Consider the following 23,535-nt stretch of genomic DNA (forward strand, 5'->3'; position numbering starts at 1 on the left):
AAAATCTTTAATTTGTAATCTCCAATTTCTCCAACTATTTAGTTCGTGTGGAAATGAAGGATTATAAATTAAACACCGCTGACCATAAGTCGATATTTCTTATCGTTTAGTTTCAAAACCGATAACAAGCATATGCAGACAAAGAAGTAATATTCGGAAAAATTAAATTAATTACCTATGCTTTATCGGTTTATCGTTTGGAACTGATGCAGACGTAGGGAAAAGTGATATAATTTGGAATTAGTGTTACAAGTTGGACAATTAGCCAGTACAAGTTGGACATGGCTTTTTTTATTAATACAGTACAAAATTTGTTTTTAAGCACAAGAAACCAAATTATAAAACTAAAGCATTAAAAATAAGCAAATAAAATTGAAATACTAAATTTATCAAGACAAAAAACCCTGTCCAAATTGTATCATTGTCCAACTTGTCCCACTTTACCCTATTACAAATTTCAAGACTTTTCAATTAAATTCAATCTTGATCAGATCTGTTGAGAAATAAGTTCGCCAAGATGATTTAACTCTTTGAGGACGAGAGGGTCCAAAATTGTCGGACCGAAAAAATATTTTTTTCTGACTTTTTAGAGCAAAATGTACTTTTGTAGAAAAAATTTGAATTTGGGTCACCGGTGACCCAATCATCCTTATAATGTTAACTTCAAACTTGTGAAATTCAATTTAGAAAATGTTTTCGATCCTAGGTTACGTATGGACGAAACATCAGACTGGACTACTCCCGAAACATAACTCAAAACATGGATCCGGAGCGGTGTTGGAAAAAGGTCAGAAATATCGTGCGAGAGATTTATTTAAAGGATGGGGGTATTATCGAATACCGGAAACCGATATCTCTTACTAATTTCACTGAGAAAAAAAGAGGCTGCGATTAACTTTTTTCCTCATAACTTTAACACTTTTTAGGTGTAAAAATATATCAACATTTTTAATGTTAATTTTACACCTTTTTAAGGTTAAAACTAACATGAAAAAGGGTAACTTTAACCCATAATACACCTAAAAAGGGTAATATTTACACCGATTTCGGATCAATACTGCAGGCTAGAATTAACTGTTCTTGAATCTTATTTTAACTTTTTCGGATTTTTCTTAGTGTTGTCTTCTAAGCTAGTAACAAACTAAAAATTGTTCGAATTATATTAGGTTATTGCATAAGTTCGTATACGATCTAAATTTAAAATTAAAAAATTAAATGGATAAAATTTAAAAAATAGCTTGTTTTATTAACCGAAAATCTGGTGTCAATCATCTGCAAGTTTAATGAATTAATTTTATAAAAATGAGCTCGTTTTTTCTTGAAGGCCCAATTGGTAATTTTGACAGTTTCCGCGTATTTACGATTTTTGTCGTTAAAACGATTGTGCAAGAATTACATCAAAAATGGTGATCGGAGGGCTGAATATAGTCAGTTGAATCAGCAACTGTGGTAACTCCACTTGCTTTGTATCTGTCCAATAAAATGCATGTATTATGACATTTTTTCGTTAATCTAGGAGAACTAAACCAAATTTCAGCTAGCTTGCAATTTCGGCCATTTCTTTCGTTCCTCAAATTTTCATGAATTTTTAGTCTTTGCATACATTAGAGACAATGGAGAAAAGCGAAAAATGAAACTTTGACGAACGAGATCATGTGAAAAAGACTTTGAAAGAATTCCGGAAGAACAGGACACTATAGAACCAAGGCGTCCGAAATAGTACTCAAAGTTATGTCCAATTTTTTTTTCAGTTTTAGAATGCATTAAAAATGATTTTAGAGTAAACAAAGTCGATAAACTATCTAAAAGGTTACAAGAAGCGATCTTTAAAAAGAAGTAACAAAAGATTCAATTTCTATTAAAAAATTACATTTCAAACTTAAGACTTTAGTGATTGCATGCAACTATGCCGAAATTTGGTACAGCTACCACTTCCGATAGATGTTCAAATTTCTTATCCCAAATCGAACAAAATAGGATGTCAATAGGCGTTCCTTTTACCCTGAGCATTGTTTTTGACGATTGTAGGTGTCTAGAATTCGCAATGAATTCGAAATAAAAGTACAGCCAGAGCTAAAGCGACGAGTTTGTAAACGTACTTTAGACTTCTGATCGATTTTCGAATAGAATTGGCTTGGCTTTGAAGTAGCTTTGTCTCTTCGAAAGGTTAGTACTGAACAAAACCATTATCCTTTCCTATGCGTGGGTGTTACCGGACAATTTCCCATTGCAAGCTAAAGTTTGGACAAAAAAATAACAAATAAATAAAGTTATAGGGTATGCGACATTGCTATTTTATGACCGAGTTATTAATTTAATGTCGATGTCTCTTACTGTTTTTTATCCAAAGGAAGTTGCGTAATGGAAGGACAGCGCGCGTTTATCTTTTTTCGTATTTCTGAATGATAGACCTTGTATATTTCATGTTCTACACTGCACTGCTTAGAAGTATCTAAGTTTTAATGCCGATTACAATATGTGAGATAAAGCAATATTGTATAGGCTGAATATTAGGCAATTGTAAAGCAACGGCAAACATTTTCTTGCAAATTTAAACAACAAAGAAGCATGAAATAATTGAAAAATTATAATCCATGTCATATCAAATAAAGAATACGAATTAATAATTTAATTATAAACACTTATAAAGTGTTTACAGCTGAGTGTCATTTGCAGGGTCATAAACTTTGAGGAATTTTACCTTAATTGGGGAAATTTTTGTTACAAATGGTTGGAAATCAAGTGTACAAACAAAAAGCGCTCGAAGTCACTCACAATTACAGATAAAGTGTGATCCTATCCGAAATGCAGGTGGTCACATTTGCTGCAGTTGCCTAACATTCGCGTGAAAAATGTGCATTTGCACATTTGTTGCATGCAGTGATTCTGAGTGTGTCCGAATGATTAGCAGATGCAGCATTTTAAGCAGAGAGATTGTCATGTGAATGAGTCAGGAGAGTGATATGCCATGGACACAATGCACTCAATTTTGTTCTTCAGGTGGTCTCGTGTTAATTTGTCAGAAATTTTCTTCTCCCTCTGTCCATTTGAGGTGGCTCACATGTTGAGGCTCTATAGGAGCTTATATGCAGTGTTATTAATAAACACCACTGAGATAAATGGTTGTGGAATTTCTCTCTTGTGGTGCCCACAAGAGGTATTTCACAGACCAGCGTCATCAGGTAGTTGGGTAAAAAGGATTTTGCGATGGTGGAGCAATTTTTCGCGCACAGTTTTGTGTTAATTTCCTTTAAGACATTCTTGCATGGGATGCATATTACTCATTTTCCCCATCTGTTTTTATCTCTATCGACACATTGTACAGCGTCTATTGACACAGAGCTAATAAATATCGTGAGTTTATAACACCCATCCGTATACTTTCAGCCTTCCATTGGATACTTTTTTTTTGGGAGGGGGAGAGACCAGAGGGAGGCATTTGCATGGACGGCTGGACTTTTAGTCCCTGCTCCCCCATACACTCTGGGCTGTGACTAAGAACCTAAAGAATGTCTGGTGATATGTTCACTTTGTTGGTCCAGCTAAGATTTCTAACTTATCCCAAGGGGAATTTATCCAGACATTTTTTTTTATATAAAATGTATTTTAAAATTTACGAATCATTTTTCATCAATTTTTAAATTTAAAAAATAAATTATTGTTGTTCTTTTTCAATTAAAAAATTGATTGATTAACTTGGAATGATTTTTAGTAAGACTGACACTTTTAAGTGTTCCACAGGTTCCGCACTTTGAAAAATCTGTTTGACAGATTTTACATCTTTACCTACAATTTTGATCTAAGGTAACCAAAATTTTGACTTTTTACTGTTTGTATTATGAGGTTAATTTTGCCTTAATATTGAACATAGAGGAAAGTCTCCCGAATTTAGAGGAAGTATAGTGTTTTGTATGGGATAATTGATATTATCCTTGGCTAGTTAGAATAACAGATAATCATCGAATTGATTAAATAGTAACCAGTACCCAAATATAGTCTGACTACGTCCGAGAATTTGCCCCCTGATTTATTTGGTCCTAAAAACTTAAGGAAACGTCAGACATTGTAATCGAAGTGTTCGATCATTTATATAATGAATAAGTGATAAATTGTTGATTAATATTTTGTAAAAACACAAATTTTCTACTCTAAAAAAAAATTTGTCAATCGAATAAATGAATATTGTTTAAAATTTTGTCTAAAGGATGTTGTTTATCAATTTGACAAAACATTTTCTTACATTTTATATGGAAAAGCATTCTTTTGACAAACTTTTCTTGTTGATTCGACAAATTTTCTTTTCAGTTTGGAAATATCTGACTTAAGATTAATTTAACAATAGTTCTAAGAGAACTTTTATATTAAAAAAATACTTAAAAAATATTGCAATCATAGTTTTTCAAAATAGAATACTTAAGATTTCGGTATTTAAAATGAAATCGTAATTTCACAAGAATTTTACCTTTTAAGATAATTTCTTAAAAGTAAAATATTTAGAAGCCTTTAGATAAATACCCCTTGATTCCACCAGAGGCTAAGTGCTAATACTGCCAAATGAATCTAAAGTTAGACACTGAGAATAGGTGAGAGACTCGAGGAGGGAATAAATTGAAACTCTGTGTTCTTTGACCAATTGACGAGTGATTTATGAGCTGTGCAATAGGAGGGCTTCATGCATTTGGACATGGGATTGGCAAATTCAACAAATTACCCACCAGACTCTTTTTCAGCCCGCAAACCAGCACCCAAAGCCACCCCGTCCACCTTGGACAATTTGTCCTGAAAAAATTGTGTGATTTTGCTACAAAATCGCCTTTAGAAGTCGTGTCGGACAAATTTTTCACGTGTTTGACTTTCCAAATTGCCCCCATGAGTGATTGATTGCCGGCAAGTCGTGCCTTTCTGTCACAAATAGGTTTTCTTGGGCGAAATGCACCAGGGAAAAGTTCAAAAGATCACTGGTCACGTTAAAAAAAAAACAACAGACTTTGTGGAATTTACAGTTAGTTGAGCAATTTCAGGGTGATTAATTATTAGAATAAGTCAGATATGATAAGACAACGCGACGATTAGAAAAACCTTTAATATTTGAATATTTGGGTTTTGTGACGTTTATGGATGAAAATAAGAACACTAAGAACCTTAACCCTTTAAGGACGAATGGGACACAGGTGTCCCAAAAATAGAACTAATTTTTCGGAATATTTAGAGGACAAAGTAACTTTCTATAGTCAAAAAAAAATGTTTTTGGGACAGTGGTGTCCCATTCGTCCTTAAAAGGTTAAGAGGATATTTTTTTTGAGTTGATTGAAAATTTGAAAATATGAATCAATAAGTAACTGAAATTTCGGGTATATAATATACAAACGCTGTTAAAAGTTCACTGAATACACTTGTTATATTTTACAAGTAAAATCTATCATATTCTTAAACGATGAATATTATTTATTTCATATATTTCTTGAGGTTTACATAGTTCATTCAAATATAAGAATTAACTAAGGCAATCACTCTTGCTTCTCAAAATCATCAATTTCGTTATAGATCCCAATAAGGTAAGTGTGCCTAATTCCGGCCAGCTTACAATTTCGGCCACCTTTTTTGTTCCTCGAATTTCCATGAACTTTTAGATTGTACGTACTCTAGAGATTATACAATGCAAAAGAATAACAAAAAATGTAGCTTCGACAAACGAGATGATGTGAAAAAGGCATTGGAAGAATTCCTGAAGGGCAAGGAACTATGAGAATGAAGGTGGCCGAAATAGGGTACCAAAGCTATGTCTATATTTTTATTCATTTTAAAATGTATTAAGAGTGATTTTAGAGTAAATAAAGACGGTAAACTCTTTACAAGGTTTCATTCAACACTCTTTCAGAAGAAAAAATAAAAAAAAATCAATTTGTATTTAAAATATTACATTTCAAACTTGAGACTTTGGCGCTTGCATGCAACTATGCCGAAATTTGGCACACTTACCCTAAATGTTTCGAACATGGATCCGGTTAAAAGTCTTTTTTTCTAAATTCGTAATGAATAGGAAAGGAAAACCAGAATGGGCAGGCTTTAGGGGAATGTTGGCATGGTTCGAACAGAGTGAACCTTCAAACAACGCAAATTTTCTCTTTGTTTTCAAAGAACTAGTTTGTCATTTCTTAGCCATAAGATAGGCTCATGAATCGAGGTGAGAAATGGTAAGTCAGCCCCATGCAAACAAAGAGAAAATTCACATCGTTTGAAGGTTCACTCTGTGCGAACCATGCTTACCTTCCCTTAAGTTAAGAAAATCGTGCCAGTTGATCACATATAGAATCGCCGATTTTTGTTATTTGCAGTCTCATATATTCGAATTTTCAAATTTAAACTTCTCAATTTTATTTTTAAATTATTGATTTTCGAAAATTTAAATTAAATTTGTAATATAAATTGAGCTTTCGCGTGAACGTTGTAGAATTGATAAAATATTACATAAAATATCAGTTAAGGCTTTCAGGTTTCGCACGCAGTCTGGCTTCTAACATTTTATATTTTTCCCGTATTCCTTTAATGCATCTAACCTATGTTTTCAGAAAATGTGTGACTGAAGACTGTCTTTTAGAATATGTTGCCATAAGACAGATTCACTAAAGAAATATGGGAAAAATATGAAATATTGGAAGCCTGTGTGCGAAGCCTGAAGGCTTTCCTTATTTCTTTACGGTGATTTTTCCAATACATTGGGGGAAAGCGCGCTACCTTCGGACGATCTAAGATTCGAACAAATCATTTTATCGAATGTGTTATAAATGAATTTGGCCCATTATAATATTATATTTTAATAGATAGCACAATGCCTTAAATATTCAGAAAAGAGCTATGGGTGAAATCCAAAAGGAACATAGAGAAAAAATTGAATTGTCCGAAGCTTGAGTCGTCCGAAGGTAGAGCGCTTTCCCCTATGCATCATGCTCTCTATACGTTCTTTTCGACCGCGGAATTTTCTTAAACAGATATCTGTTAAATTTAGAAAAGTTTGATTACATTTTTAACGTGTGGTTATGGTTATGTGTTTCATACAATTCTTGAAACATTTCCTCAATGAGAAATCGTTGTATTTCAAATGGTTTGATGGTTTTCGGATGACAATTTCAACCGTAAAAGTACAAGGATAGGCGATATTGGATATATAGATTCGAATGAGTCCGGTAACCTGAATATATAATAAAATAGAAGAAGAAGAAGAAAGGATAAACGAGAAATGTAAGCGTAAAGTGAAGACTGCCACTTTTGACACATTCCACACTTTTCAATAAAACTAATGCAGGGGTGAGCAAGAATCGTTCGAAACCGAATAGACGTCAAAGTAAGTTTATCCAGTAGGGGAATTCTCTAACAAACTAGCAATGCTATATGACAAACTGCGTTCGAATATCAGGAAAGCTTTTTCGAAAATGCGATTCTGTAGCCGTGACATTGTCATTTCAGCTCACGTGACATTGTTATAAGTCACATATTGGAGATTTCTGGCAATTCAAGTGACAATCGTTTTATTAAACTAATCAACTAAGACGAGCTGTATTTGCATAATATCATTAAATAAAGAGATTTCAGTAAAAAAAACAATGTATTGCATTTTCGAACTCATGTGATGAGAAAAGAAATCGACTGACATTGTCAGATTTCGAACTCACGTGTGACAATGCCATAAAAATTGCAGAATTCCCCTACAAGTAGCGTATTGACCATTGACGCAGAATTTTTATGTGACATTTGTTCGGTTTTAAACGGTTCCTGCTTATTTCTGAATTATTAAGAAAACTGAATGTTTTTTTTTCTAGAGTTTGAAACATATATTAATTTTTTTCACTTGCACGAATGGATATTTTATTTTAAACTAATGCCCGTAATTTTTAATGGATCTTTGAATTGAAAAATCAAGTTAATAAATCTGTTAATTTCGTTAGCTTGCTTATGCAAGGAAGTACAATTTTGGCAATCTCGTCTGCTGAGTGACTTAAGATGGTTCAGAAACAACTGAATATTTCGTGACATACCTGAGATAAACTGGCACCGTGTCTCCAAATCTGGATGCAGCGAGAATAATTTGACCATCCGTTGCTGCCATGACTGAGAAATGTATTGGAGGGACCTGCTGACTTGCAATTCGACACTCCTGCCTTGTTAACACCAAAAGTCCCACTGTTTCTTCCAAATGTCCTCACAGGCCTCGATCACATTGCGCCCAGAAGGGAGGGTGTGTGCTCGCAGAGGAACAGCACACGAGTGTGATCTCATGCAAATTCTGCCCGGTCAATCTGGTGTCGATCCCAAAGCAGATGGACTATAGGTGCACCACAGTGGAAAATTCAGAAGCTTTGACTGTCGTGCTTTGAATTTGCAATCAACCAACTGTTTGTCGTTTTTTTGTCTCTTTTTTTTTCGAAACGGGGATTGCACCTCGGTTGTAAGTTGAAGATGAAAAGGCCACAATGTGACTGAGGAGCACCAGTTGCAGCACTGCAAGAAAAATGAAATCCCAAGTTAATTAAATATGTTAACACTGCTTACGTGCATAAATTGAAACAATTAAACTTTTTACTCCATTTGTTTGTGTATGCTCTTGACATTTTTCTACCTTGTCTTCTTTTGAATACAAAGTAAATTGTAGAAAGTATATCAAAGAGTGAAATAAATTGTATTACATTTTAGTACTTCTTTCTTTTCTTATTTCTTGTTTTTTTTTTTAAACAGAAAATCTTGTCGGTGGCATCGTTCAGGTTTCTTTTGTGTCAGCCACCAAAGAAATAAACCCGCCTTTTCTGGGCAAACAAGAAAAATCTGACAGAGTTGCTTAAGAAAAGGCAATTAGCGAGAATTTCACTTTGGTCAGCCAAATACAAAAATATTCAGTGACGAATTATTGCTATTCTTTCTTTGCTTTTCTTCAGCCATGTGACGCATCATTGAGCTGCCGAATGACCTTAACCTCATTTTCTCTTTTTTTTTACTTTTTCTTTTTGTTTTCCTCTAGCTTCACTGGCAACTACCGGAAGTTCAAGAGTGCTGCAGAACCCAGCCCAGAATTGTGAAATTGTCAGCAATTGCCGAGGAGTCACCCACGACTCAAAGTTGGCGCCAAAACAGGGGGTAGGTCATTGAGGTAGGTCGTGGACAGAAGATTTATTTATTTATCAAGATAAGTTGAACAAGCTTTTACAACTTGCGAAATTTTATTTTTTGATAAAGGTTTTATTCCATCCATTATTCAATCTTTAAAAATCAAATTTGGTTATTAAAATACTTGAAACAGAGATGAAACATTGTTTTCAGAGTTGTATTTCTAGAATATGAAACTATTAAAAGTAGAGCCCTGCGCGACGAACTTTTTCGCTGCGGCGGCGCCAACTTCAAAAAGTGTTCGCGGCGGCGGCGCGCGACGCGCGCCGAGCCTATGGAGCAGCGGCGGCGCGCTTTCGCGCGCCGAGATTTTTCACGAAGTCGGCGCGCGACGCGCGCCGATTTGGTAATTCTGCGGCGGCGCGCGTTCGCGCACCGAGGCTTTTCACGCGCCAATATTTTCCCACGCGACAAAAGGCACAAAAAAATTAATAATATGAACTCTATAAAACAAATCCCATTCATATATTAAATTCAAAATTTAAAATAATAAGAATTTAATAATTTCCAGAATAAGAATCATCGAAATTCGAAATTATTTTCACGTTCACCGGATTGCCTCCACATTGCAAAGATTAGAAATAAACGCTAATATTCCGCTTGGAATTCTGCGGAGTTATAAACTCTTTTTCGCGTGAATTTTCAAGACTCCATGGAAATAAACACGAAAATTCTGCAATAATTTCTCGCCCTAACGCTGTAATTCTGCCGAGCTAGACATACTCAAATGTACGATATGGTAGCAATCTTTTCAAATCAAAAGTAGAAAAACTGAGTGTTTATCTGATAGATGAATACTCTCCAAGTTCTAAATTGTCAATTGGCACTGATCATCCATATTTCTGGATGTTTTTTTTTCGTAGAAATTTTCTATGAAAATTCCACGCCATTTTTAATCAATTTTATGAATTATTTTGAAGAAAAATACAAAAAGAAATCCACTAGAAAGGTCGTGGAATTCGTAACCACGGAAGTCTTTAACTCTTTCGCGTCATTAGGGTCATATATGACCCGGGGAAAAAACATTTTTTTTGACTATTTACATTAATTGAGATCTATCTGTTTGTGCACAACATCATAATAGAAGGATGTAAGATTCTTGGCTAATTTTCTCAAGAATCCAGATATTCAGGAAAAAAAATATTTGAGATCAAAAATCGCTAAATTCGAACTTTGTGAAATGAATTTTCTTTTTCAAAATTTTTTATATTCATTTATTTTTTTTCAGCAAAAAGTTCTTTAGAAACACAAAACAGAATGTCCAAAGACTGTATGTTGCATATTTTGATATAATAAACTACTCTCAATTTTCCAGAAAAGCGCGTAGAATTTTCCGCGTCATATATGACCCTATTATCGTCAAGGGTAACAGTTGATGACAGTATTATCGTCCCAAACCTATAGCGAAATGTAGTTGGGACATTGTTTTTCTTTGTGAAATGCAGGTGGGACATCTTGCTCCTGGACATTTCATCTTATATCTGATGAATTATAACATATTTTGCAATATTTTAAAGTATTCTACAAGTGTCTCATATTGTGCAATTGTATTGTGTGTGAAAAAATATGTAGATAAGTTTATTTTTGACAAATACCACTCAAAATTTTGTGACAGTGACTGTTCAAGGGATTACCAGAAAGATTCCTTGAACACCAGGAGTACAGTGTTCATCAAAACAATCCAGTTTACGATGGTTTTGGCCAAATTAATAACTTCAAGCAAATAAAACTCTTAAAAAGCCCGTGATATAGATTTTGAAAATGGTATGTACACTTCCCTTGAGGACAATAGGGTCGTATATGACCCGGAGTTTTTCCGAGTTTTCACGCAATGGAATTTTTTTGGCATTGAATAAACGAGCAGTAAAAAGTCAAATTTGGTCAGCAAAAAATTCGAAATGATCAGTAAAAAATAAAAAAATGGTCAGTAAAAAATAAAAAAAGGGCAGCAAAAAGTTCAAAAAGATCAGTAAAAAAATAAAAAAGAGCAGTAATTTATTAAAAGCGGTCAGTAAAAAATGAAAAGTGGTCAGCAAAAAATTAAACATGATCAGTAAAAAGTAAAAGATGATCAGTAAAAAACAAAAAGTGGTCAGTAAGAAATAAAATGTGGTCAATAAAAAATTTAAAATGAGCAGTAAAAATATTGAATTTGGTCAGCAAAAAATTAAAAATGATTAGTAAAAATATTTAAAAAAGCAGCAAAAAATTAAAAATGAGCAGTAAAAAATAAAAAGTGGTCAGCAAAAAATTTAAAACGAGCAGTAGAAATATTCGAGATGATCAGTAAAAGTTAAAAAGTGATCAGCAAAGAATTAAAAATGAGCAGTAAAAAATAAAAAATGGTCAGTAAAAAACAAAAAGTGGACAGCAAAAAATTAAAAAGTGATCAGTAAAAAATAATATATGGTCAGTAAAAAATTAAAAATGAGTAGTAAAAAATTAAATTTGATCAGTAGAAAATAAAAAGTGGTCAGCAAAAAATTAAAAGTGATCAGTGAAAAATAAAATATGGTCAGTAAAAAATTAAAAAAGAAGCAGTAAAAAATTAAAAATAAGCAGTAAAAAATAAAATTTGATCAGTAGAAAATCAAAAGTGGTCAGCAAAAAATCAAAAGTGGTCATTAAAAAATAAAAAGTGGTCAGCAAAAAATTAGCAAAAAATTAAAAGTGATCAGCAAAAAATTAAAAGTGATCAGTGAAAAATAAAATATGGTCAGTAAAAAATTAAAAATGAGCAGAAAAAAATTAAAAATAAGCAGTAAAAAATAAAATTTGATCAGTAGAAAATCAAAAGTGGTCAGCAAAAAATCAAAAGTGGTCATTAAAAAATAAAAAGTGGTCAGCAAAAAATTAAAAGTGTTCAGCAAAAAATTAAAAGTGATCAGCAAAAAATTAAGTGATCAGTGAAAAATAAAATATGGTCAGTAAAAAATTAATAATGAGCAGTAAAAAATTAAAAATGAGTAGTAAAAAATTAAATTTCATCAGTAGAAAATCGAAAGTGGTCAGCAAAAAATTAAAAGTGGTCAGTAAAAAATAAAAAGTGATCAGCAAAAAATTAAAAGTGATCAGTGGAAAATTAAAATTGGTCAGTAAAAAAATTAAAATTGAATAGTAAAAAATAAAATTTGATCAGTAGAAAATAAAGTGTTATCAATAGAAAATAAAAAGTGGTCAGTAAAAAATTAAAAATGATCAGTAAAAAATAAAATTTGATCAGTAAAAAATAAAAAGTGATCAGTAAAAAATAAAAAGTGGTCAGTTTAAAATTTAAAATGGGAAGTAGAAAATAAAATTTGATTAGTAGAAAATGAAGTCGTCAGTAAAAAGTTCAATAAAAAACAAGGAGTTGGCAACAAGAAATTGAAAATATTCAATACAGTAAAAGACTGGTCAGCAAAAATTGAAAATGTGCAGTTAAAAATAAAATGTGGTCAGAAAAAATAAAAAATGGGCAATAAAAAAATAAAAAGTGGTCAGTAAAAAATTAAAAATGAGCAGTAATTTTTTTCATTTTCAAGTAAAATTTCGCACATCTTGAGCCTAAAGGAGATTTTAATAGGGTGTAAATTATGAGGCCTCTATCTCTCATAGTTTCCAAGGGTTTGCGGAATATTTCTTTTTTTCATTTTGTTTTTTCCAATTTGTCTTTGGAATCTTTTTCTTCAGTAACCCTTGTTTTTTGGAAACTTTTTCTATGGAAATCTTGTCTTTTATATATTTTAAACAAATATATTTTATTAAATAAAATAATGATATTACAATGGTGTTTTTTGAAGTTTTTAGTTTCGTCCTTCAGGGCAAAGGGAAATTTTCTGTGTTTTGGGAAATTTTTAGTTTCGTCCTTTGGGACAAGGGTATTTTGGGAAGTTAACAGTATCGCCTGTCGAGACAAAGGGAAATTTTCTGTTTCTGGGAGGTCTTTAGTTTCGTCCTTCAGGGCAAAGGGAAATTTTCTGTTTTGGGAAATTTTTAGTTTCGTCATTTAGGGCAAAGAGAAATTTCTGTATTTTGGGAAATTTTTAGTCTCGTCCTTTGGGACAAGGGTGTTTTGGGAAGTTAACAGTATCGTTTATCAGGACGAAAGGAAATTTTCTGTTTTTGGGAGATTTTTAGTTTCGGCCTTCAGGACAAAGGGAAATTTTCTCTTTTGCGAAATTTTTAGTTTTGTCATTTTGGAAAAAGGAAAATTTTCTGTGTTTTGGGAACTTATCAGTATCGTCTGTCGGGGCAAAGAGAAATTTTCTGTGTTTTGGGAAATTATCAATATCGTTTGTTGGGGCAAAAGGAAATTTTCTGTTTTTTGGAGGCTTTTAGTTTCGTACTTTGGGGTTACGAAAAATTTTCTGTGCTTTGGGAAATTTTTAGTTTCGTCCTTTGGGACAAAGAGAAATTATCTGTGTTTAGGGAAGTTATAAGTATCGTCTGTCGGGGCAAAAGGAAGTTTTCTGTTTTTGGAAGGTTTTTAGTTTCGTACTTTGGGGCAAAGGGAAATTCTCTATGGTTTGGGAAGTTTTTATTTTCGTCCTTTGGGGTAAATGGAAATTTTTTGAGAAAAAGGAAATTTTTGGAAAGGTATAAAATATACTTGTGCAAAATGTGTTACAGACAAAATTTATGAAAATTGTGAAAAATGTATGAAAGACAAGATTTCTTTAAGATTTTTTTAAAAACAAAAGTTACCGAAGACAAAGATTCCAAAAAAAAACCGGGAAAAACAAAAGTGTAAAAAACAAAATGGAAAAACGAAGATTCCCGATCCCGAAGGAAATGCACCTCTATAAGCTGATTTAGGATTATCACTGGCTTAATTCTTCGCTGACCAATTTATATTTTTTACTGACCAATTTTAGTTTTTTACTGACCACTCTTAATTTTTTACTGATCTCTTTTAATTTCTTGCTAACCACATTTCATTTTTTACTGACCACTTTTAATTTTTTACTGGTGACATTTAATTTTTTATTGTTTACTTTTAATTTTTTACTGACCAATTTTTATTTTCTAGTGACCACTTTTGATTTTCTACTGATCAAATTTTATTTTTTACTGCTCATTTTTAATTTTTTACTGACCATATTTTATTTTTTGCTGATTAATTTTTAATTTTTTACTGATCAACTCGAATATATCTACTGATCAATTCGAAGTTTTTACTGACCATTTTTGACTTTTTGCTGACCATTTGTTTTTTGCCAATTTTTTTTTCCTATCAGAATTATTATATTTGATCATAAAGCATTAGGAAAAACTCAATTTCACATGAATTCATCTGCTGAATAAAAATGTGACGCGAAAGAGTTAAGACACTCTAACATTTTTATAAAAAATATTTCAATTGAGTGTAAGACCTTACACCTTCAGTATAAAACGATCACAATTCTGCACAAAAACTACACATAGTGCAAGCATGTAGGGGAAAGCGCGCTACCTTCGCACGCCACAAACTTCGAACAATTAAATTTTTTCTCTATGTGCCTTATGGATTTTCCCCTAGCTCTTATCTGAAAATTTGAGGCATTGGACTAGCCATTGAAATATAGCTTTCCACTAATAAATATGCTTTTGCACAAAACCGGCACAAGTTTAGCGTAAAGCGGAAAGGATTATCTATAAAGATTGTGTAGCTCAAGAATAAAACGTTCTAATATGCTGGAGACACCTACGACTAAAGTCCAGAGATGACTAAGCTCGTTCATAGCCAAGTTAGTTCCTGACATACTATAAACGAGGCTTAACATTTTCTGGCACTCACAAAACATAACTTTCGTGGGTTTTTATGCAGATATTATGCCGATACTACTTAGGTTAAACGTTTGTAATATTTTAAATTTTTGTAATTAGATCGATATGAGAGAGATGACAATAAAATGAATGAATGAATATTCCTACTGAAATGCACTAGTACTCCTTTGAAAATTAAACTACTTGTAAAATAATTTGACAATTCACTATAAGAACGTCAAACATAATTTTGTATTGTCGTAATATAACGGTTAAACTTGTGCTGACAACACTCACAACTCAATAATAAAACGGTTAAGAATACGCTTAAAGACACGCACAGCTCTGTCTTAAAACGGTTAATAGTACGCATAAAAATAGGCACAGCTCAATAATAAATAAGCTAATGCGCTCCAGATTGCGCACAGCTCAATCATAAAACGGTAAATAATTTTAAAATCACGCACAGCTCAATCAAAGAACGGTAAATGCGCTTCAAATCACGCACAAGTCAATCAAAAAACGGTAAAAACGCTTAAAATCACAAACAGCTCAATCATAAAATGGAAAATGCGCTTAAAATCACGCACAGCTCAATCATAAAACGGTGAATGCGCTTAAAATCATGCACAGCTCAATCATAAAACGGTACAAACGCTTAAAAACACGCACAGCTCAATCATACAACGGTAAGTGTGCGTGATTTTAGGCACATTTACTTATGCAGCATTGTTTTATGACGGAGCTGTGCGTGATTTTGAGCGCATTTACCATTTTGTGATTGAGCTGTGCGTGATTTTGAGCGCATTTACCATTTTGTGATTGAGCTGTGCGTGATTTTGAGCGCATTTACTATTTTATGACAGATCTGTGCGTGATTTTAAGCGCATTTACCGTTTTATGATTGAGCTGTGCGTGATTTTAAGCGCAATGTGAACCGTTTTATAATTGAGTTGTCCATATTTGAGGCGTTTTCTTTAACCATTTTATAATTCAGCTATTTGTAGCACAGAGTTAATCGTTTTATACTTGAACTTTACATGTTTTATATATACATTTTACCGTTTTGTGATTGATCTGCGTATTTTTTTCTAAAGATGTCTAGTATGACTTTAAAATATTTAATTTTGAAAATTAATCCTTCCAGAAAGTAGTATTTTTTTGTTCATGATTGCATATAGGTTTTTATATATTTGAAACTCAATACATTATTGTCATAATGGATGTTGGTTTTCTACTAATATGTGCCATTTAATTTCATTTAGAAATGCCAATCATCCTTATTATAAATTTAAAATTATTAATCAGCGGTCGTTAAAACAATTATCCATTAAATTTCACTGTGCGACACGTTGTGGGTGTCTTTGACGAGAATGCCAAAACTTGTTAGAGGGTCATTTAAGGATCTGAAATCTGCAATCCGTTTGTCCGGGGCGCCTCTAGATTTTTTTTTTAAAAGCATTTTTAGTTTTTGCTGTTTTATAGAATTCAAAAATTCATATCTCCGGTTCTAATTATCCGGTGGTATTAAAAAACAAGCTAAACTGACGCATAATTTCATCCTCTACAACTCTTGTGAACATATCAAGCACCTACGATGAAAATGAGTTATATTTTTTAAAGATTTTTTGAAAAAGGACATCTAAAATGGTGCATATTTCTGTGTTTTTTCCATCTTCTAATAATTTTCCCACTTTTATGGAGCATTTTATATGTCAACTAACCATGTCTAAAAGTTAGAAAATTTAATATTCTTTCATTTCCTTTTAGTTTAATTTTTCTATCATAATTCGTTTATTTACAATAATTTATTGAAATTAAAATGCATTAAAATCTCTAAAATATACTCTCCATACTGATATCTCTGTCTAACCTACTGAAAAGCACTCTCTTTTTCACTCTGGCTTATTCATTTCATATAAGAACAGGAGAAATGAGAGAAAAGGAGGCGTATAGAGGAGGAAAGAGAGGAGTAGCTGTTCAGTACTCATCATATTATACTCTGATAAAAATCGCTTGAAAAATTTTTGTAAAATCTCGTTGCCCCATATAGAAAAGTAACGAGATGTTTGGCTACCCCTGTCGCGATAGGGATTTTTGTAAAATCTGTTCGTTTCCAACAAGATATCTTGTTGTTACCGGATATACCACAATTTTTACTAATAATATACAAAATCTTGTAAAAGTTTTGTGAATATTCCTTTTTTTGTTCACCAAAATATGACGATTTCTTTGTCGGAAATGGTCCCTAAAGTCCTATTTCATCATTTCCTATAGACATCATACTGGCGCATAATACCTAGATATATAACATAGAGCATGAAAATCGTGATTATTATTTCCACCAAATTGATAAACAATTTGACAGAAAATATTCCAAGACCATTTTGAGAGAAAGACATAATAATGAAAGAGAAAACTATCTATTTTGCAGCGCCATCTATTGAGAAATTCCCCTGAAAGCTTGAGAAACCTTTCACAAGATTTTTGTTAATAAATTTTGATGAATTCAGTTTTAACAAGATATCTTGTTGAAAATGAAGAGATTTTACGAGAATCCCTATGGCGACACGGGTAGCCAAACATCTTGTTACTTTTCCATACAAATCGACTTATTTTACAAATATTTTACGAGATATTTTTTTCAGAGTATATGTTCATCATGTAGGAGTCTCTGAACAGATATACCTCTCTTTACTTTTCTTTTTTTTGTTTTCCCCCCTTTACTACCCCTTGTTCAGGTCTTAGGCCTTAGGCCTATTTTGACTCTTTACTTTTCTATACGCCTTCTTTTCTTTCATTTCTCCTGTTCTTATATGAAATGAATAAGCCAGAGTGAAAAAGAGAGTGCTTTTCAGTAGGTTAGACTGAGTTTAGTAGGTTAGACGTTAGTATGGAAGGTATATTTTAGAGCTTTTAATGCACTTTATTTTTAATAAGTTATTGTGAATAAACAAATTAAGACAGAAAAGTCAAACTAAAAGAAAATGAAAGAATATTAAATTCTCTAACTTTTAGGCATAGTTAGATGACATATAAAATGCTTTATAAAAGTGGGAAAATTATTAGAAGATGGAAAAAACACAGAAAAATGCACCATTTTAGGTGACCTTTTTCAAAAAATCTTTAAAAAATATAATTCATTTTCATCGTAGGTGCTTGATATGTTCACAAGAGTTGTAGAGGATGAAATTACGCGTCAGTTTAGCTTTTTTGACTACCACCGGATAATTGGAACCGGAGATATGAATTTTTGAATTCTATAAAACAGCAAAAAACTAAAAATGCGTTTTAAATAAAATCTAGAGGTGACCCGGACAAACGGATTGCAGATTTGAGATCCTTAAATAACCCTCTAACAAGTTTCGGCATTCTCGTCAAAGACACCCACAAAAAGGTAAATTTTGTCGCACAGTGTTTTCATTAGTTTCATAAAACTTCATAATTTTAACAAATTTCATTAAAATTTCATTGCTATATTGTCTTACAACTGCCCAATATTGGAAGTTGGTAGGGTAAATGAAGCTAATTCAAAACCTGTTGCAAATGGAAACTTTTTGCTACTTCAAATGGAAACATTATTTTTTTCCATGATAAATACAGTATTCAATTATTATTTATGTATTTTCTATACCTCAGTATCAATATTTAGTTAATTTTGCTGCGAATAAAGCGAAAATCCATTCATATTCACAAATTTCGATCGACCATGTCTTCTAATGAAAAACATAATAGGGTGAGTGCTCTTAATTCGTTTTTTAAACATTTATGTGACATTTCTGACAAAATTATGTGAAATTAAGTGTTAATCTTTATTGTTAACGGTACGTGAAGATTTCAAATGAAATAATTACATCTTTCATGGATAAAAAAGGGTTTTTCTGAAGTGTCTGCAAATGCTTCAATAGTAAACACCGGAAATATGACTTTTTTTAAAGAGATTTTCTTATTGTCTCGGGTGGGAAAGGAGAAAAGACCAGAAATAAGAACAAATCCTACACTTAAGAGCAACTCAACAAGGTTTTGGAAGCCTTTCGTCGCGGTTCCACTTTTACTGTTTGTCTCCAATTAGAAAATTCCCCTTGTCTTTCTTTGGAATAATTTGTTTCCAATAGCAGCATTTTGCTCTTGTGTATTTTTCTTATATTTAAGAAGTTTGAAATTATATTTAAAGAATTTTCACTGAAAGGTAACATTCTAGATGAGCCAAGGAGCAAATTTACATAACTTTCTTCAGAAAAAAATTGAACTGAATGTGTTAAATCTTCTGTCAAAGTTAACACGTCTGGAAATGGTTTCCTATTAGGACATTTACTCTATACATCAAGTATTTTTAAAATGATATTTGGAATTAAAGTATATATAAATGGCAAAAACATGTCAATGGCATTAAAGTGGCTTAAATACCTAAACCGGCTTAACCAGTGCCTAAACCCGTGAAAAAACCTGGCGGGTACCCGGGTATTCAGGAACCGGGTACCCTGTGCTGCGTCCATTAAATCTAACTCATAATATCTGAAATTAATTCCAAATAATATTTTTTTCTATAAACTTTATTTCTAAAATATATTTTATAACGTTAAAAGAGATAAAATTTTGTTTCTCAAGGTGCCTCATATCATAACATAAAAGCGATCTCAGTTTTCTCCATAGTAGGCCAAGAACGTGTTCTTTGTTCTTTGTAAACAAGTTTAAAAAAATATATTTTAAATTTTATAAGACACTTTGATGTATATGAAATAAAAGAAAGGCCTTCTGTAAGGTACTTTTGGCACAAAAAAAAATATTAAGTGTGTTTTCGGTCAAGGAAAATTGTTTCAAGAAAATTGTACACGGTGATGACCTTTGTTCTTTCTTCTCCTTTATTCTCTCATACGACGTTTCGGAGGCAGATTTCCTCCTTCCTCAGGTCTACAAATGCATTTTTAACAAATTTTGACATCGATCAGCTGATTCATTCTTGGTGGGAAAGCCAATGGTCGAGTTACTGGAGAAGTCTGTGGTGCAAGTGGTGGTAACAAAAGATTGTGACATTTTTTTCCCGAATTTTCCGTGTAAGTGTTTTTTAAGATTGTTATTATTGTTTGTAAAAATATTTTTCAAAAATTGTTCAAAATTTGTTAAAAATGCATTTGTAGACCTGAGGAAGGAGGAAATCTGCCTCCGAAACGTCGTATGAGAGAATAAAGGAGAAGAAAGAACAAAGGTCATCACCGTGTACAATTTTCTTGAAACAAAAAAAATATTTTTTTTTGCTATTCTCATAATATTGCAAAAATGGGAAACCGCCGACGCCGCACCATAATTTTTTGAAATCCACGCCACCACAGCCGCTCTGTTTTATTTTTCAAATCGCCACCGCCGCCAATTAAATATCAAAATAGCGCCGCCACCACCAAAAGGTACCTCAGTTCCGATCTCTAGTTCGGACTTCCGAAAAATTGAGGGAAATGTCATGTTCACGGCCAATTTATAATCAGTGGACGACACTTGTATTATAAACTCGTATTTGCCGCGAAAAAACTGACAAATTTCGCTCGCGCGCGAAAAAAATGTGGCGGCGGCGCGCTTTCGCGCGCCGAAAATAACAATCTGCGGCGGCGGCGCCAAAAATAGTCTCGCGCGCCGCGCGCATCTGCTCCATTATGCTCCGCGCAGGGCTCTAATTAAAAGTGTCTTATCTTCAAAGATATACCGCAAATTTTAAAATTCACTGACAAAAAGATTTTAATTAAAAGTTACAGATGTCGTGTATTCTATAATTTTATTAAATAGAAATCAAATTAAATTTTTTATGTTTCACGTTTCTTCACTGTGAGAAATCCGAAAAAGTTAAAAGGGACAGATAATCCTAACCGGCTTATGTAGGTGAGATTCTTAACGTGAGCTAACTCGGAGTGCATGCAAATTCGATTTAGAGCTGAAGTTGGGAGACGCCATTCAGTTATCTTGAATCAAATTCGTGAAATTATACAAATTTTGTATTTAAACCAAAATATCAAGGATTTGGATGAACTGACAGAAAAGTGATATATGGGTGAAATGTAGACCAGAATGTTCTCTATAATTTTCCCATAGAACATGATCTCATCGATTACTCAGAAGCCAAGATAAGCGAGGTTTTTTGTTTCTTAACTCGTTTTTTCATCCAGAGTTCCCCAAGTAATCATTTGTTGAACTTTAACTATATCAAAGAATTGTTGTATTTTGTGGGACTTTCCATTTAAACCCCTATTTTAAGTGTCTTGGTGGAGTAGAGGCAGTCAAATTGGCATCTGAGTGATTTCAAAGCGTTTTTATGGGAAAAATCATTTTTTTCACACTTAAACGGCAAAATCGGAGTGATAGCGTAGTCTGAGCGGAAAATGATGTATGAACGAAATGTAGAGACAAATGTGTTCTACAATTATGTTGAAGTAATCATCAAAATCGGTTTAGCGACAGTCGAGATAATTGAGGTTATGTGATATTGAAATTGGTTTTTCGACTGTGGCGCCCCTGGTGTTGGTCCCACGAAGTTCAAATATTCTAGAAAGTTGTAGCATTTGGTGAGATCTTTCGTTTAAGCCCTCACTCATCAAAATCGGTCACATAGAACCGGAGATATGATTTTTTGAATTTCGTGAAATTTGACCCCTCATATCTCCGGTTCTGTTTTAACCACAGCGCGCATACGCACCATTTTGGAAACGTCCTAGACTGGACTACAACATACTAAAATTTCATTAACTTGCACAATGCCGTTTTTGAGAAAAGTGACTTTGAATTTCGATGAATTTTGACGCTATCACAGCGCCACCTGTGGTGACTTTTTGAACTTCCATCTGAAAGTGCTCATCGAGACGAAACCAAAAAGGTAAAATTTAGGTCGCTATGTTAATTAGAACCGGAGATAGAGGCCGGTCAATGTTCGAACTTTGACCCCTTATAGCTCGGGTCAGGGGTTATGGATCGACTTAAGGTTTTTTTTTGTTTGATAGGTATAATCAACGGCTACAACATACTAAATTTTCAGCCCGATGCACAATGGAATTTTTGAGTTATTTAACTTTTAAGAATTAAAAATTTTCTTTTTAAAAAAAGCGCCCCTAGCGGTGGTTTTATGAACTTGCGATGTTAGAAGGGGAAGTGGCATTTCACGAGAGCTTTCCAAAAAGCCCTCACTTTTTAAATTCTGACAATTAGAACCGGAGTTATGGCCATTTTAAGAAATTTTTTTTGGACCCTTATAGCTCGGGTCAGGGGGGTCGGGGGACCTTAAGTTTGGTATTGATGGAAAGCTCTAAGGCCCAGCTATAACATACTAAAATTTAAGTCCGCTGAATGCCATAGGGGCGGAGCTATTGAGAAAACAAAAAAAGGGGGGTCTTCAAAATGGCGGAAGGAGGGGTGGGGGGTGGGGGGTCTATGCACCAAGTTGCAATTTTCACCCGATATATAACCTTTGCCGAAAACCGCAAGTCGATATCTTTTTTAGTTTAGGAGCTATTAAGCTCCAAAGAGCGGCCGGCCGGCCGGCCGGCCGGGAACGTAACTTAGCCACATATATATTCGGAATCAGGAAGTGGCGAAACACATTTTGGCCAAATTTGAGGTCGATCGGACGACATGAAATTTTGTTAGGATTATAGTAGGTGAGATTTTGTTAAGAATCTCACCTAATAACATTCCGGAAATGCTAATTTTACCCTGCAATATTAATCCAAAATCGGTGTAAATATTACCCTTTTTAGGTGTATTAGGGGTTACATTTACCCTTTTCCATGTTAATTTTACCCTTAAAAAGGTATAAAATTAATATTAAAAAATGTTGATATATTTTTACACCTAAAAAGTGTTTAAGTTCTAAGGAAAAAAAGTTAATCGCATCCTCTTTTTTCTCAGTGTTGGAGCTTCTTAATTCATCGTTAATTCATCGTTTGCATAAATTATTCAAAACTTACTTTTTAATATTTTTATAATAATGTTCAAAAGGTTCAAAGGGTACCATAAATTAATAATTTAATGAAATCTTGAAATTAAAATATCTACTGCTCTATCCAAAAGTATCCCCATGTTGCGTTCGTGTTTCAACAAATCTGAGGTTAAAATTAAATTTTAATTTTATAAAATAAGATCTTTATTATCGAATGCTTCGCATGTAAATTAATATTCCACATATAACGTTTTCGCTTATTTCCGTCTGAACTGCATCAAAATCACTGAAACGTTTGAGATTCTCACATTCCTTTCAATTAAGTGAAATTTTGATTTTACTTCTCGTTCGGAAATTGGCACAATTTCTCTCCAAGATGTTTTCTTCTTTTATCAATTGCGCTGCAACAACAAATCCAATTTGTTTTATATCACGAATTATTTGTTTTTGCACAAAGTTACTATCGCATGGTGTGTTTACAGTCTCTTCATGAGTTTGCTACACTGACCATTTTGCAAGAAAATGTCTCTCAGATTCTGTTTTTATTAATTTGAGATTTGCTATAAAACATCAATTTTTTTTGTCTGAATTCTTCCTCCACAGAGGTACACTAATTAAGGTCAGTGGAGAGATTATGCCCAAAAACACCACGAAGAGCTATATCTTGAAATTAATGAAGCATCTTGTTAAAAGTCCATTAAATTTTTCAACTCATATTTGCCTTAAACGTCCAGAAA

At 33.0% G+C, this 23,535-nt stretch overlaps 1 protein-coding gene across 2 annotated transcripts in view; it reads right to left on the bottom strand.

Annotated features, from left to right (window-relative positions):
• The window catches only part of LOC129802356 (uncharacterized), a 146,772-nt gene that overhangs the window by 15,427 nt on the left and 107,810 nt on the right, over positions 1 to 23,535 (bottom strand). For both annotated transcript variants that reach the window (XM_055848098.1, XM_055848097.1), the window contains exon 3: positions 8,034 to 8,496. In XM_055848098.1, the coding sequence (XP_055704073.1) occupies positions 8,034 to 8,104 (71 nt within the window). In that variant the 5' untranslated portion in view covers positions 8,105 to 8,496. The remainder of the gene's footprint in view (positions 1 to 8,033; positions 8,497 to 23,535) is intronic.

Source organism: Phlebotomus papatasi, chromosome 2 (genome assembly GCF_024763615.1).
Source record: "Phlebotomus papatasi isolate M1 chromosome 2, Ppap_2.1, whole genome shotgun sequence".
Lineage (NCBI taxonomy): Eukaryota > Metazoa > Arthropoda > Insecta > Diptera > Psychodidae > Phlebotomus > Phlebotomus papatasi.